Consider the following 16,718-nt stretch of genomic DNA (forward strand, 5'->3'; position numbering starts at 1 on the left):
TATGAAGATAGTTCCAGTATTAATATACTTTAGAATTACTGTTGAAAAGTTAGGAATTAAAGTCTCTGAACAACAGATGTTCTGTAGTTTAATGTTCTAACTAAATACTTTAAATCTTCAACACACGTTTATGAGGTTAAACTGAGTTAAATCTAGTTTGTATATAAATATAGAATACAAAGCTGGAGGCCTCTTTTCAGTTGCTATGTTATATGGAAGTGAGTCCCTCTAGAGGTCGGAGGTGGAACTGCAGGTCAAACAAGACCACATTTACAAATTACAGAAACGTAGATTTACGGATTAATAAAAACAAAAAGTTAATTCAAGTAAGTTTTTGTCTTGTTTGAAAGACAGAACGCTGAAAAAAGGTTTGGTTCTGTTTTGGGTCCTTTAATAATAATAATAATCATAATAATAATAATCATAATAATAATCTGGCACTAAATATCTGCAGTATCTCAGACGGTGATTCTGCATCTGAATTAAAATAAAGAGATCAGCTGTTATATTCTGAATCTGTTTTTAATCAAATTTAGGAGCTTTATTTTGAAAAGCTTCTGGAACATGATCAATGTTTTCAGTTATTTTCAGCCGTCAGTTGAACAGAGAATTGATTTCAAACTCGTTGGACTTGATGACTGAACTTTAATTCCACAAATTGCTTCTCGATAAATAAATATATTTTACTAATTTGAATGCAATAAATAAATAAATAAATCATAGTTATCTGAGCTCAAATTAAAGAGAAAAATCTCTTGTCACAGTTTTTAAGTCTATATGTTAATTACTTTACATATTATCTTATTATATGTTGTATGTACACCGTTTAAAAGCTTTACCGTGTTTATTATGAAGTGCTTTATTCTCTTATTAACTCCATAAATAAAAGTCTATTCTTTACTTTATTCTTTGTATTTTGTCATTTTTTACACTGAAACTCTAGAATCTAATATTACACGTTTTATTCTGGAGTCTTTGACAGGAAGTGGAATTAATTATGAAGCTGATTAAAACAAACAATACAGATTTTTCCAGTTAAAGGCAATTTTTTGTCTCTCTCTCTCTCTCTCTCTCTCTCTCTCTCTCTCACTCCGTCCTCTCTCTCTCTCTCTCTCTCTCTCTCTCTCTCTCTCTCTCTCTCTCTCTCTCTCTCTCTCTCTCTCTCACTCCGTCCTCTCTCTCTCTCTCTCTCTCTCTCTCCTCTCTCTCTCTCTCTCTCTCTCTCTCTCTCTCTCTCTCTCACTCCGTCCTCTCCTCTCTCTCTCTGCGTCTCTTCTTCAGCTCCAGCTCGTATCTCTGCAGCTGGGAGCGGAAGCCGGGGTTCGGGTCGATCTCGTGTCGAGCCGTCTTCACTTTCTGGAGGAAACGAGTCAAAGAAACATTTTTAATCCACAACAAATAATCCAGAGAAGCATGTTGCACAAAAACGAGATTATGACAGCCAATGTGTAAATATTCAACTGTGGCGACTCCTCTGGTTGTATAGAAGTCTATGCTTCATGTGTTAAAGCTGCATTCTCTCTCCTGACCACCAGGGGCGACTCCTCTGGTTGTATAGAAGTCTATGCTTCATGTGTTAAAGCTGCATTCTCTCTCCTGACCACCAGGGGCGACTCCTCTGGTTGTATAGAAGTCTATGCTTCATGTGTTAAAGCTGCATTCTCTCTCCTGACCACCAGGGGGCGACTCCTCTGGTTGTATAGAAGTCTATATAAACTTCTCTCTTGATGTATCAGTGAGCATAATAAGCGGGCGCTTTGGGGGCGGGGCTTCCGTCAGCATTCCTCTCCAGGTCACCTTGGTAACAGAACCTCTGACTTTGAAGCTTCAGTTTCTGCTCAGGAAGCGTTTTGCTGCCGGTGAACACAGTCGTGACCTCGAGGACGCTTCCTGTTCAGCTGAGTCACGACGGCCAACGTAAGAATAATAAATATGTGTTCTGTTCCCACTGGACTCAGGATCGGTTGTGTGTATTTGTACTATGTGTACTTGCACTTGTACTGTCACACTCATCTTATTTAAACCTGACTCGTTGTATTTAAACCTGATGTATTTAAACCTGACATATTTAAACTTGACGTATTTAAATTTGATGTTTTCAAACCTCATGTATTTAAACCTGACTTATTTAAACCTTATGTATTTGAACCTGACTTATTTAAACTTCACATATTTAAACCTGCACGGCTGCACGGTGGTGTCGTGGCTAGCACTGACGCCTCACAGCAAGAGGGTCTGTGGTTCGGATCCCGGGCGGGGCGGGGTTCGGATACTGGTCTGGCAGGTCCTTCTGTGTGGAGTTTGCATGTTCTCCCCGTGGCAGCGTGGGTTCTCTCCGGGTTCTCCGGCTTCCTCCCACAGTCCAAAGACATGCTGCATAGGTTAATTGGACTCTAAATTGCCCGTAGGTGTGAGTGTGAGTGTGAATGGTTGTTTGTCTGTATGTCTGCCCTGTGATGAACTGGCGACCTGTCCAGGGTGAACCCTGCCTTCGCCCCTTGACAGCTGGGATCGGCTCCAGCGCCCCGCGACCCTAATGAGGATGAGCGGTCAAGATAATGGATGGATGGATATTTAAACCTAATGTGTTTAAACTTGACGTATTTAAATTTGACTTATTTAAACTTGACATATTTAAACCCGACGTATATAAACCTGACATATTAAAGCCTGACTTATTTAAACCTGACCTATTAAAGCCTGACGTATTCAAAACGCATTGAAAAACGATCTGGAATCTGAGCTCCGAGCCGCTCTGCTTGACCCCGTCAGGCTCGGACTTGAAGTTAAGCCTGACCTGCAGCGCGTCGCAGAGCGCCAGGCCGCGGTGCTTCATCAGGTAGGCGGCGCACACGGTGGCGGAGCGGCTGCGTCCGTTCTTGCAGTACACCGCGCTGCGGCCGCCGCGCTGCGCCTCCCGCTGGATGGCGTCGGCGCAGCGGTCGAAGTGAGCGTACAGGTCCTCGGCCGGCTCGTCGTACACGGGCACGCGCATCTTGGCCACGGAGGCGGAGCCGGGGAACGGCTGCTTCTTGGACACGTTGATGCAGAGCGTCACCGCCTCCTGCTGGAGCAGCTCGTCGCTGCAGGCCGAGCGCGCGTTGCTGATGAACAGCGCGCTGGTGACTTTGCACAGCTGCAGCATCCTGGAGATCTGACCCTCGCAGGCTCCCTTACTCCGACTGCACGACACAGAGCACATGTTAGCAAACGCACGGCGTGATATTTCAATTGAGCAGCAGCAGTATTGGAAACCTGATCTCATGGAAAGAAGTATGAATATTATTTAGTTTTACTTTCTGCGTTAACATTTTATTACCACATTAAATATGTCAGGTTTAAATAAGTCAGGTTGAAATACGTCAGGTTGAAATAAGTCAGGCTTAAATATGTCAGGCTTAAATCCACCGCGTTAACGTTAAGTTGAATACTTAAGTTTATAAAAACATTGTGCATTGGGCTTAAAATAAATACGTCACCTGAGTAAGACGTAAACAACGTAACATTACACACACTTTAGGACACGAACGCCTCTCCTCCCAACACACACAAAAATTAATATATATATATATATATATATATATATATATATATATATATATATATATATATATATATATATAAAGAAATATACACACATTTAACAATAGTTCCTCAAGTTCATGATATTAGGAGAAAACACAATAATAAAGTTGATAAATGATGAACATCCCCTGCTGTCAGACACAGGCAGCGTTACAATGAACCTACAGTCCTTGAACGCCTCACACAAGGACAGACTGACTCACATGCAGCAGATGCAGCTTCCTCTCTGCAGATAAACGTGGGCTTCTTTTAGAGGAAAGCCTTCCTGCAGCAAGGTTCTGGTTGATCCGGTCTGTGCAGGTCTCTGCAGGTCTGTCCAGGTCTCCCAGTGACCCCCAAGTGATCCTGATCAACACACACAGCTGCTGTCTGTACTGCACTCTGACAGCTGCTCTGGGTCCTAATGCTGGTCAGACGCGTGGACAGGTGGGAACCAGGGGGCAGTGAAGTGTTTTATCACAGCTAGACGGGCCGAATTTACACTTCATTTAGCTGAGGCTTTTATCCAGAGAGACTTAAAATGAATTCAATTAACATGAGAACAAACTCATAACAACAAGAAACAGGAAAGAACAATTTCTTCAATAAAGTGAAACTACAAAGTTCTTCCTGTTGCGCTCACGTTTCTAAACACACGTTCACATGATGCAGCAGCCCAACATTCACACATTGCGCCATAAAATAAGTATTTTTTTACCATTTTTTAACCGAACGACACAGATTTTGGACTGAAACTCTTCCTAATATGACAACGTTTTGTTGGATTGTTGCAGATTCTGGTTCTTGAGGTCATAATCTTTCCATACAGGCGTGTTGTTAGCATGTGGGTTGTCGTTAAGGCCCTGAACCAGGAGCCATTGTTGGTGAATCCGGCTCATATCATGCTGGATGCTCATAGTCACAATATGGTATAAAAGTGATTTTATTTTTTAAACAAAAAAAAAAATCCTCAAGAAATACACTATTACAGAAGAAGTACTCATACCACACAGTAGAAATACACTATTACAAAAGTACTAATACCACACAGTAGAAAAACAATGTAACAGAAAAAGTACTAATACCACACTGTAGAGATACTATGTTACAGGAGAAGTATAAATACCACACTATAAATACTCTGTTATAGGAACAAGTACTAATACCATACATGTATTACTATGTTACAGTAAAAGTACAGTATAAAAATAATCTGCCAGGTAAATGTACTTATTCCCTATAGTCATAATACAGTTACAGTAAAAGTACTTATACTAAATAAAATACTTAGATTACAGTCCTACATATGGACCAACCCGTCCAACGCATCCAAACCGCCATGACTCTGCCGTGTGTTGACTTCCCTTCGCAACGAGGACGTCACCGCGGCGTGTTGCACTCTGGGAAATGTAGTGGACTGAGCGTTGCCGTTGGTCGTTCAGAACCTTTAACAAACTAAAAAAAGTTTAAGACAACTTAAATATGTCTTCTCTCTGTCTTTGTGTGTTGAAGGGACTTCATAGACGAACACAAAAATGGACCATTCTGCTTCCGGTGTGTGTAAATGTTTAAAAATTAACTACACGGAAGAACTACTAGTCCCGCGATCCCCTCCGTCGTGACGCAGTTACGTTCAGCGACGTTTCAGTTCGACCAAAGGAGCAAAAAGCAGCCGCTTCCGTGTTGTTTCTTGTGTTATTTTTTCTGGCGAATAACTTCTTCGTTATCGGAGCCGGAGCCGCACGCCATGATTCAGTGAAGCCGCCTTTCTCTGTCTGTCTCTCTCGGCCTTCCTCTTTTCTTTTTCCCGCCATGTCGCTGTTGCAGAGCTCCAAGAAGAAAGACAAGCGCGTGCTGTCCGGCAGCTGCCCGGACCCGCGGTGTCAGGCGCGGCTGTTCTTCCCGGCGCCTCACGGCTCCTCCGCCAGCATCGAGTGCACGGAGTGCGGCCAGCGGCACGAGCAGAGGAGCCTGGTGCGCGTGGAGGAGGTGACGGACCCGGACGTGGTGCTGCACAACCTGCTGAGGAACGCCCTGCTGGGGGTCACGGGGGCCCCGAAGAAAGGCACGGAGCTGGTGAAGGTGATGGGTCTGTCCAACTACCATTGCAAGCTGCTGTCCCCGGTGCTGACCCGCTACGGCATGGACAAGCAGACCGGCAAGGCCAAGCTGCTGCGGGAGATGAACCAGGGGGAGATGTTCGACTGCTCCCTGCTGGGGGACCGGGCCTTCACCATCGAGCCGGACCGAGTCTCCGCCGCCGGCTACGGCAGGGACCGGTCCGGCAGCCTGACGTACCTGCACGACACCCTGGAGGAGGTGAGGAAGGCCAACGGCGGCGGCGAGTGCCTGATCCCGGTCCACGTGGACGGGGACGGGCACTGCCTGGTGCACGCCGTGTCCCGGGCGCTGGTGGGCCGGGAGCTGTTCTGGCACGCCCTGAGGGAGAACCTGAAGCAGAACTTCAAGCAGAACCTGGACCGCTACAAGGCCCTCTTCCAGGACTTCATCGACGCGGCGGAGTGGGAGGACATCATCAACGAGTGCGACCCCCTGTTCGTGCCGCCGGAGGGCGTCCCGCTCGGCCTGCGCAACATCCACATCTTCGGCCTGGCCAACGTGCTCCACCGGCCCATCATCCTGCTGGACTCGCTGAGCGGCATGCGCAGCCCCGGGGACTACTCGGCCACCTTCCTGCCGGGCCTGGTGGCCGAGGAGCGGTGCCGGGGGAAGGACGGCGCGCTCCACAAGCCCATCTGCATCGCCTGGAGCAGCTCGGGCCGGAACCACTACATCCCCCTGGTGGGGATCAAGGACGCGGCGCCGCCCAAGCTGCCGGCGCGCCTGCTGCCGAAGGCCTGGGGCGTCCCGCAGGAGCTCATCCGCAAGTACGTGGAGCTGGAGCCGGACGGCGGCTGCGTGATCGGCGGCGACCGCGGCCTGCAAGACAAGTACCTGCTGCGCCTGGTGAACGCCATGGAGGAGGTGTTCACGGAGCGGCACGGCATCCACCCGTCGCTGGTGGCTGACGTGCACCAGTACGTCTACCGGCGCACCGGCGTGATCGGGGTCCAGCCCGAGGAGGTGACTGAGGCGGCCAAGAAGTCGGTGACGGAGAACCGGCTGCACCGCTGCCTGATCTGCGGCGCGCTGTCCGAGCTCCACGTGCCGCCAGAGTGGCTGGTCCCCGGCGGGAAGCTCTACAACCTGGCCAAGACCACGCACGGCCAGCTGCGGCCGGACAAGAACTACAGCTTCCCCCTCAACAACGTGGTCTGCTCCTACGACCCCCAGCGGGACGTCCTGGCGCCGGATTACAAGCTCAGCTCCCTCAACGCCTGCAACTGGTGCCACGGCACGTCGGTGCGCCACGTGCTCGGCGACGGGGCGGTGGTCTACCTGGACGGGGACCGGACCAACGCCCGGTCCCAGGGCGGGAAGTGCGGGTGCGGCTTCAAGCACTTCTGGGAGGGGAAGGAGTACGACAACCTGCCCGAGGCCTTCCCCATCACGCTGGAGTGGGCGGGCCGCGTGGTGAGGGAGACGGTGTACTGGTTCCAGTACGAGGCCGCCGAGTCGGCGCTGAACAGCAACGTGTACGACGTGGCCATGAAGCTGGTGACCAAGCACTTTCCCGGGGAGTTCGGCAGCGAGACGCTGGTGCAGAAGGTGGTCAACACCATCCTGCACCACACCGCCAAGAAGAACCCGGACGAGTACAACCCCGTGTCCGTCGCCGGGGCGCACGACCGCCGGATCTCCGACGCCGACGGCGCCGAGACGTTGCCGCCCGTCGCCCAGCCGCCCACCAAGATCATCCTGACCGGCCAGAAGACGAAGACGATCCACAAGGAGGAGCTGACGATGAGCCGGGCGGAGCGCGGCGTCCAGCGGAGCATCAGCGAGCAGGCCTCCGTCACCCAGAGGCGCCGCACCGACAAGCTGAAGCAGGACCAGAAGGTCCGGGACCAGAAGGCCCCCGGCGGGTCTCCGGAGACCGCCGCCTCCTCTTCCTCGGCTCCGGCCACGCCCACCAAATCCTCCACCTCCTCGTCCCCGTCGTCGTCCAATCAGGAGAAGAAGATCCGGGTGACCACGAGCGACGGCCGACAGGCCATGCTGACCCTGCAGGCCCGCACCACCTTCTCGGAGCTGCAGAGCCGCATCGCCGGGCAGTTCGGCGTGCCGGCGGCGCGGCAGTGCATCCGCCACGGCTTCCCGCCCAGAGAGCTGCCGCCGCCGAGGGACGGCGAGGAGAACGAGCCGGCGGCGCTGCAGCACGGCGACCGCGTGACGGTGGAGATACTGAAGGCGCCCGAGGACCCCGGGGGCCCCGCCGCCGCGCTCGGGGCCGCGGGCCCGCACGGCGCCCTGGCGGCCTCCGGCTGCCCCCCCACCATGAAGACCGAGGACGCCGTGACGTCCGGCAGGACGAGCGGCCGCGAGCTCCAGGACAGCATCGACCTTGAGATGTCCTCCCTCTGTCTCCTAGCAACCTTGATGGGTAAGAGTCACATGGTGTGGTCATGTGACAACAAGTCGCTTCATTACTGAAAAAAAACATCAGGTGACAAGAAGAAAAGGCTGTAATATTATGAATGTATATTTTTTATATTTTCCTTTTTTTTTCTTCAGTGTTTCATAAATGCTGTAAACACAAATATGACCAACGGTGATACAAACAAAAAACAAACATTTTATGAGTCATACTCTTAATAAAAATAAGATTCTGGAATGTTAAAATGTTAAAATATTTACTAAGAACATTCTCATGTTTTGGAATTAAATCATCCGAATCCTGATGTTTAAATATGATCCTGTGTAAGTCTGCGGTGCGTTCAGGGTCTCTCGTTGAACCCGGTCTCTGTCCCTGTGTTCCAGGTGAGGACGTGTGGTCGTACGCTAAGAAGCTGCCGCACCTGTTCCTGCAGAGCGGCGTCTTCTACAACATCGTGAAGAAGGACATGGGTAACGCCACATTTTACTAGATTACACCTGAACGCACCGTGAGAACATTATCATTCACCTTCAGCCAGTACTCATGTTCACTGAGCAGAGCCTGAACGCATCATCATGTAACTGAACCTCCGCTGGTTCTCCGTTAGCCGTGCTGCTAACGTTACTAGCTCTCCTCCTACTGGTCTAAACACTGATTGGTTGTTTACAAGTCACATGACCAGAGACTAAAGAAACATAACGTCCTGATCACATGATCTACTGGTCACATGATCTACTGGTCACATGTTCTCCTGGTCACATGGTCACATGATCTACTGGTCACATGTTCTCCTGGTCACATGGTCACATGATCTACTGGTCACATGTTCTCCTGGTCACATGATCTGTATAAATATGGGAGGCCCTTGTGTTTCAGGCCTGATGGACGGTAAGCACTGCACGCTGCCCCACCTGACGGGGAAGACCTTCGTGTACAGCGCTGCAGAGGAGCGCCTGGAGCTCTGCGTGGACGCCGCGGGCCACTTCCCCGTCGGCCCCGACGTGGAGGAGCTGGTGAAGGAGGCGCTGGTGCAGCTGCGCTCCGAGGCGGCGGCCACCAGGGGCAGCAGAGAGGGAAGCCCCTCCCACGGCGCGCTGCGGCCCGGCGGCGGCGGCGTCGTCCGCAAGAAGGAGCAGCTGCAGAGCGTCGCCGCCTTCCAGGGCAAAGGCCACTCGCTGGGCGGCGCCGGCGGCTCCTCCCCTCCCGAGCAGCACCGGCCTATCACGCGCCAGCACAGCAGCGGCGTGGACCTGAGCGCCAGCGCGTCGTCCCGGGGCCCGCCGGACCTGCCGGACCTGTCGGACGTCCCCGAGGACGCCGCCGCCGCCAGGGAGCTGGTCCGCGTGGCGCCGGGCTTCGTCACCACGAAGGACGGGCGCGGCCCGGACCCCGGCCTGATGGAGCAGCAGCGCAGGAAGCTGCAGGAGATGGTCTCCTCCATCCAGGCCTCCATGGAGCGCCACCTGCGGGAGCAGCAGAGCGCCGCCGCGGGCGGGGGCGCGACTAACGAGTCGGGAGCCCGCGGCCAAGCGGCGTCCACGGCAGACGACGACAAGCGTCCGGCCGTGGCGGCGGCCGGCACACCGGACGGGAAGAGGGAGGAGCCGGAGGAGATGGACAGTCAGGACGGCGAGCAGAGCAACGCCACCGAACCCATGGATCACTCCTGATCACTCCTGGCCCCGCCCCCTGCCCCGCCTCGCCGGCGTCCTTTAGGGTGTCAGAACGCCGCCGGTCGGATCCTCCAGCTTTTGGTCGTCATCGTTGTTTCGTCGTCTCTTTGCTGCATGACTCCAGAGCCCCGCCCCCTCCGCAGTGGGACGAGAACCCACGAGGGCGGCGGCTTACGGAGGCCCGCGTGCGTTCAAACTCTACGTACACACACACACACACACACACGCTTCCTCTGGCACGCGCTCTCATCCCATTGGTCCACACGCGAGACCACATAACAAACACAACGTCTGGTTGACTCGCTTCTGAGAGGACATTATTTTGCCTTTTTTCAGGGTGTGTTTTTCATCGCCCAAGTCTGCTTTTCAGAGGAGGGGAGAGGAGGAGGGAGGGGTGGTGGAGGAGGAGGGGGAGGAGGAGGAGGAGGAGGAGGAGGAGGAGGAGGAGGAGGAGGAGGAGGAGGAGGGGGGTCTGTGTTCGCTTCTCGGCCGCTGACTCGACCCGATATCGTCGTGTCGTCGCCCCTCTGGAGTCTCGGTTTCACGCCGTGTGACGCGTCTCGTCGCGAGTTCGTCGGCCACAAGGAAGACGTTCAGAGCGACGACTTTAATTAAAATAGGAAAATACAAACGGCTCGACTTCAAGCGCCCGCTGCTGTTTCTGTTCCTCAAAGTCCTCCTGGAACCACGGAACCGCTTCAAAGCAAAGAGTCCAAACTGAAGTAAAATCTTCTTTTTATTTTTTTACTTTTAGGAAACAAAACGACGTTGAGGTCCGTGTTTGTCTGAAAACATAGAACCCCAAAGAGAAGACGTTGGAATAGTCACCAGGAAGTGAATATATATATATATATATATATATATATATATAATTGTTCCATCAAAGTTTGAGAACGAGTGGAATTCGCTGCAGTATAAAAACGTTTAAACAAACTTCCTCAAATATTTTAATTTGTTTTATTCGCTTCAGCCTTTAGCGTCCGGTCTCAACGTTCCTCCGCTGGTGGACGTTCTGGTTCCGCTGGTGGACGTTCTGTGTGTTTTGTTCTGCGTCGGCAGCAGAACCGCAGCGTCTTGTGGAGGTTTGATCGCTCGAGGAGCTTCAGAAGTTCTTTGGAGGTGATTTAATAAATCTACCATTCTTTAAACCAAAAGGTCCAAACGTAGAAGTCACGGTTAGACGCCGATGAAAAGACGGCCGGACCTGTTTTCCCAGCATCCTTTGTGCCGTTTCCGTCTTGCTCAGCGGTTAGCTTAGCTTAGCACAAAGACTGGGAACAAGGGACACAGCTAGCCGGCTCTGTCCAAAGGTGAAAAACACAAAGCAAGTTGTGTTAAAGCGACACGTGAGATTTTATGCTAAGCTAAGCTAATCACGATTTATTTACTTTTCCTTTAAAGTGACTCAGTTTCACACTTTTGTTGCCAACAAAATGTTTTTTCACATCTTTGTTTTCGGGGGTGAAACTTGTCGCCGGGCCTTAAAATCTGTTCTCTTCACTCGACTTCTTAGTTCCACGAGTTTCTTTTACATAAATATATAAAAATACTTTTATTTTCACTTAAATTTAAAAAGTTCCACAGTTTTTTTTGTTCTTTTGGTTGTTTTTTGGGCACGAAAACAAATGTCTAAAGTGTTGAATGTGAACGAGGTTTATTCTGGTTTTGAGGCGAACAAACGCGAGACTGCACTTTGTACGTTAGCTTAGCATTCTAACGTTAGCCGGACCTGAGAGAGAGAAGCGCCGCCGCCCGAAACAGACTTGAAGTTTTTCTTTTACTGCTGTACGCGGACATGAGATGTAATCCAGTTGTATATTAGTACATATTGTAGTATATTTGGACTTGTACAGAAACACAGATGGTTCAGTTCCTTCACGTCTTGTTTTCTCTGGTTTGCTAATAAAATAAATCGGCGATTCGCGGCTTCGACTTCGCTGTTTGCATGTGATGACTTTCAACCCGACAATAAACTCACTTCCTTCACTTGTTTTTGTTTTGTTTGTTCTGTTCAAACATTTTACCCTCAACCTGCGAAGGAGATCAGTGAGACGCTGAGGGCTGTGATCAATAACCAGCAGAGGGCTGTGATCAATGACCAGCAGAGGGCTGTGATCAATGACCAGCAGAGGGCTGTGATCAATGACCAGCAGAGGGCTGTGATCAATGACCAGCAGAGGGCTGTGATCAATGACCAGCAGAGGGCTGTGATCAATGACCAGCAGAGGGCTGTGATCAATGACCAGCAGAGGGCTGTGATCAATGACCAGCAGAGGGCTGTGATCAATGACCAGCTGATCGTGAACATCATCACACGTGAATCTCAACATTTTAGAAAAGAAACAAAAGCTTATAATAAAAATACAGGAAATATGTTGGTTATGTTTAAGATTATTTATTATTGTAAGTTTGAACATTTTAAAAATCTCCAGATGAGTTTCAGTTCTTTTCACCAAGATAATAAAGAAGTGAGCCGTCAGACTCGTGTTCCTGCAGTCACATGAACCCCAAATGAGTTCTAATACTTGTTTTATTTTATGTTGTCAGAATTGTCTTAGAAATAAAATGTATATTTAAAAAAAAAGAAATCACTTTTATATCATACTGTGAGCAATACTTTCCACTGGTCTGGTTCAGGGCCTTAACAGCACACATATTAATAACTCACCTTTATGGAAAGATTATGACCTCAAGAACCAGAATCTACAACAATGATCCAACAAAGTCTTGACCTGGAAGAGTTTCAGTCAAGAAACTGTCGTTAGGGGCAAAAATGAATAAAAAATTACTTATTTCATGCCAAAACATCTGATTGGTGCATGCTGGGTAATGACTGACTGACCACAGGGTGGCGCTCCTGCTCAACGTGTGCTCATGCAACGTACGCTCATCCAGATATCAATAATATTTACTCATTAAATACACATAAACAGACACAAAATCTTATAATTTAAAATAAATTAGCGTTAGCTTGAGAGTCATGTGAATATATATTTTTATATTGATATAAAAAAATATAAATATATTTTCATGTATAAATGAGATAAAAGTGGAAATGCATCCGCTCTGATCGCTCACAGGAACCTTCGTCTTCTCTTTCAACACGATCATATTTCTGGAGCTTGAAGGTTTCATTGTGACGAACCACACGATGCATAAAAAGGAGCTTTCATAGTTTTCATACAACAGATGAACACAACTCTGTGTCCCGGCCTTGAACGCATCACGGCATGAGCTCAGCAGCGTCACAGTGGGAACGTTCCCCTCTACGCTGACGATGTCGCTGTCTCCACACACGCCCTCTGGAGGCCTCGCAGCTCGTCCTGGTTGGTCCTCGCTCTGCAGCAGAGCTCCACTTCTCTGCACCGATGCTCAGCATGCTCTTCCTCCCGGCCGCGGCTCTGTGCTGCCTGCTTTCAGGTGAGTGTTTCCCAGCCAATCAGGAGCCAGCGAGCTGCACCTGTGACACACACCGTGACGCTCACCTCCACCTGTCTGTTGCTCTACAGCGCTGGAGGCCGAGGCTGCACACCTGATTCAGGATGACTTAACGATGACCAGGAGGGGCGGAGGGAAAGTCTCCTTCAGCTGCCGAGGCACTGATCAGTGTGATAGTGATTATGTATTCTGGTACCAGAAGACAGACACAGGAACATTCACACTGATTCTTGATATTGATAAAAGTAATGGTGACATAGATAAAAGATACGATCATCCTCAGAAAAATGATTTCTCAGCTGTGTTGAAGCAGAACGGCTGTGAGTTGCAGATCCAGCAGGTGAAACCCTCTCATGCAGCTCGGTACTTCTGCTCCTGTTGGTTCCACAGTGAGAACTGATTCCTGCAGCCTGAACAAAAACCAGAGGAGCAGATGTTAGAAACAGGAAGAGAGCAGCAACCACAGCTCAGCCTTACGGTTCACTCTTTATTATTGTTGTTTCCCTCAGCGAGGACAACGAGAGGCTCAAAGATCAAACCATTATAATTCATCATGCAAATTAAATCCTGCAGATGGAATAAAGTCTCCTCACAAGGCCGAGCTGCTCTTCCTGTGTCTCCTATACAAAGGAGATAAGGTTCCTCTGTAGGGCTCAGCCTTAGAGATAGAGTAAGGAGATGAGGTTCCTCTGTAGGGCTCAGCCTTAGAGATAGAGTAAGGAGATGAGGTTCCTCTGTAGGGCTCAGCCTTAAAGATAGAGTAAGGAGATGAGGTTCCTCTGTAGGGCTCGGCCTTAGAGATAGAGTAAGGAGATGAGGTTCCTCCGTAGGGCTCGGCCTTAGAGATAGAGTAAGGAGATGAGGTTCCCCTGTAGGGCTCGGCCTTAGAGATAGAGTAAGGAGATGAGGTTCCCCTGTAGGGCTCGGCCTTAGAGATAGAGTAAGGAGATGAGGTTCCTCTGTAGGGCTCAGCCTTAGAGATAGAGTGAGGAGATGAGGTTCCTCTGTAGGGCTCGGCCTTAGAGATAGAGTGAGGAGATGAGGTTCCTCTGTAGGGCTCGGCCTTAGAGATAGAGTAAGGAGATGAGGTTCCTCTGTAGGGCTCGGCCTTAGAGATAGAGTAAGGAGATGAGGTTCCTCTGTAGTGAAACTCCTTCATTGTTCGTTCACCTCAGCAGAGGTTTTAGTATCACTGAGTTTCACTGTGTGAAGTATAGTTATAGATATGTCGATGGATATAGATATGGATATGGATATCCAGATATCTTTGGCTCTGGAACTGAACTCTATGTAACAGGTAAGAATAAACATTTATTTACTTCAGATGTGTTTTATGTTCACATGTTAGTGTTTTTATCATGATTAAGAAGCTTTTACAAAGCTTCAAAGTTATGATTTATTTCCATAAGAGTTTAAATTGATTCATAAAGAAAAAGAATTATATACAAATGAAAAAAATATGAAAGGTTATTGATCCTCTGAGTTATTCTAACATTAGAATATATATGATATTCAAATTAATGGTTAGTAAATGTATTTTAAAGCATATAACTATAAATATTCTATATATACTAAATGTATTAATAATGTATCATTTATTAATGGTAATATCAGCCTCATGTCATTTGTATTTATTATTCTGATACATATGTCTTTTCCTGGAAGATATATTTATATATGAAGGCAACCTGATACTGAATAAGATAATACAAGTAGTAGTAGTATATATATATATATATATATATATATATATATATATATATATATATATATATATATATATATATATATATATATACAAATATTTGTTTTTGTCCCCGCATGCACTTTTAATAAAATATAAATAATTTAACCACTTAACTTTATGTAAAATAATTATAAAATAGTGTTCATTATTATGTATCATATTAATTAATATTTCTTTATGTATTTATGTTGAACTCTTTTTATTTCACCTTTGATGAATCCAAACACTTCACTGTAGTCGAGTATAGAATTTATTATTATGAAGACAAAACATAAACGATCAATGAGAATAAACTAAATGGAGATAAAGTCATAGTTTATTTATTGTAATGATTATTAATAAACATGCAGTTCATAACAATATGTTTGTTAACGATTATAATATATGATGATTAATAAAGTTTAATCACATCTTGTTAAATGTTTTAATACAATTTACATATCTGAACATTTCATTGTAGTTCGCTATTAAAACAATAATTAATATATTCATAGGTTATTTATTTTATTTATTTCTTCTTAGGTATTAATACATTCTTTTCATTTAATTTTATTGCTAAATATTTGATTCAAATTTGATGTTAAATTTGTTATGAAAGATGTAAAAAACAATATTGCTGTAAGTGTTAATTCTATTGTTAAATAAATAATCTGTTATCTTTTGTAGAGAAAAACTTTCATTAAATTAAGATACATGCATTAATTATTTCACATGATATTATGTTATTAGTAATAATATATTATAATTCATTATATAATATGATAAAATATTATATTATGGGCTGTATGATCATCAATTATATTAAATTATACTTGATTTGATTTGTTAATACTATATTAAAATACATTATGTAATATCATATTTTATTATATTGTATTGTACAATATTAAGTTATACTATATTTTATTGCATTGTTGATTGTTGTAATATTATTTTAATGTATTGTATTGTATGATTAAACATATTTTATTTGAATGGATTTGGATGGGATCATAATGTTTTGTTTTACTTTATATTCCATAAGATATTTTTGCATTATTTTATATTTCATTATAGTGTATTATATTATATTACATTACATTTTAATGTAATGTTTAGTTTTGTACTATGTTACATTATACTATATTATATTGTATTGTAAAATGTTACATTCCATTATATTATTAAATAGTATTTATTATATTATTAACTATATTATATTGCATTATTTTATATTTCATTATAGTGTATTGTATTATATTACTTTTTAATGTGTTGTTTTGTACTATGTTACATTATAATATATTATATTGTATAATGTTACATTCCATTATATTATATTATATTATATTTCATTATTTTATCTTTCCTCATCATGTTTTACATTACATTATATTCTACTTGGTTGTATCATATATTGTATTATATTTCATCGTTAGTAATAATACTGTTGGTAACCTCAGCTGAGCCCGTGGTGAAGCCCGTGGTGAGCGTGTACCCAGCAGTACCCAGAGTGCACCTGGAGGGGAGGAGCCTCCTGCTGTGCGTGGCCTTCGCCATGTTCCCTCCTCAGGTCCGGTTCTCCTGGAGGAGGCGAAAGCAGAACGGTCCTCTGGAGGCGCTGCCCCCTGCTGAGGGAGAGCAGCTGCAGCTCAGGGAGGCCGGACGCAGCGCCGCCATCTTGCTGCTCCATCAGCAGAGCGGCGGCTACAAATACCGCTGCTACGCCCACCACGAGGCCGGAGAGGTGGAGGCCTCGACAGAGCAAGGTGATGGAGCCTCAGGGAGGTGTTCAGTAGAGTCAGCTCCATGAGGAGGC

At 46.7% G+C, this 16,718-nt stretch overlaps 3 protein-coding genes across 3 annotated transcripts in view; 2 read left to right on the forward strand and 1 right to left on the reverse strand.

Annotated features, from left to right (window-relative positions):
- Positions 1–1,220: 1,220 nt before the first annotated feature.
- On the reverse strand, positions 1,221–3,908 carry dusp28 (dual specificity phosphatase 28). Its single transcript, XM_068568062.1, has 3 exons — positions 3,789–3,908; positions 2,798–3,182; positions 1,221–1,356 (listed from the first exon to the last, which is right to left on the reverse strand). Exons 2-3 carry the CDS (start codon positions 3,143–3,145, stop codon positions 1,240–1,242), a joined length of 465 nt encoding a protein of 154 aa, XP_068424163.1. The 5' UTR covers positions 3,146–3,182; positions 3,789–3,908; the 3' UTR covers positions 1,221–1,239.
- Positions 3,909–5,217: 1,309 nt separating this feature from the next.
- vcpip1 (valosin containing protein (p97)/p47 complex interacting protein 1) lies at positions 5,218–10,117 on the forward strand. Its single transcript, XM_068567750.1, has 3 exons — positions 5,218–8,068; positions 8,446–8,532; positions 8,939–10,117. Exons 1-3 carry the CDS (start codon positions 5,377–5,379, stop codon positions 9,730–9,732), a joined length of 3,573 nt encoding a protein of 1,190 aa, XP_068423851.1. The 5' UTR covers positions 5,218–5,376; the 3' UTR covers positions 9,733–10,117.
- Positions 10,118–13,112: 2,995 nt separating this feature from the next.
- The window catches only part of LOC137803032 (immunoglobulin lambda-1 light chain-like), a 5,056-nt gene continuing 1,450 nt past the window's right edge, over positions 13,113–16,718 (forward strand). The window contains exons 1-4 of the mRNA XM_068601286.1: positions 13,113–13,155; positions 13,245–13,562; positions 14,435–14,470; positions 16,363–16,694. Of these exons, the coding sequence (XP_068457387.1) occupies positions 13,113–13,155; positions 13,245–13,562; positions 14,435–14,470; positions 16,363–16,694 (729 nt within the window). The remainder of the gene's footprint in view (positions 13,156–13,244; positions 13,563–14,434; positions 14,471–16,362; positions 16,695–16,718) is intronic.

This window comes from Clinocottus analis, unplaced genomic scaffold (assembly GCF_023055335.1).
Source record: "Clinocottus analis isolate CAN_PGR_092001 unplaced genomic scaffold, fCliAna1.0.p SCAF_11, whole genome shotgun sequence".
NCBI lineage: Eukaryota > Metazoa > Chordata > Actinopteri > Perciformes > Cottidae > Clinocottus > Clinocottus analis.

Coding starts and splice junctions, on each gene's coding strand:
- dusp28 (XM_068568062.1), bottom strand. CDS start 3,145: ATGCTGCAGCTGTGCAAAGTCACCAGCGCGCTGTTCATCAGCAACGCG. Junction 1,357..2,797: donor CGCTCTGCGACGCGCTGCAG/GTCAGGCTTAAC, acceptor CGTTTCCTCCAG/AAAGTGAAGACGGCTCGACA.
- vcpip1 (XM_068567750.1), top strand. CDS start 5,377: ATGTCGCTGTTGCAGAGCTCCAAGAAGAAAGACAAGCGCGTGCTGTCC. Junction 8,069..8,445: donor TCTCCTAGCAACCTTGATGG/GTAAGAGTCACA, acceptor CCTGTGTTCCAG/GTGAGGACGTGTGGTCGTAC. Junction 8,533..8,938: donor CATCGTGAAGAAGGACATGG/GTAACGCCACAT, acceptor CTTGTGTTTCAG/GCCTGATGGACGGTAAGCAC.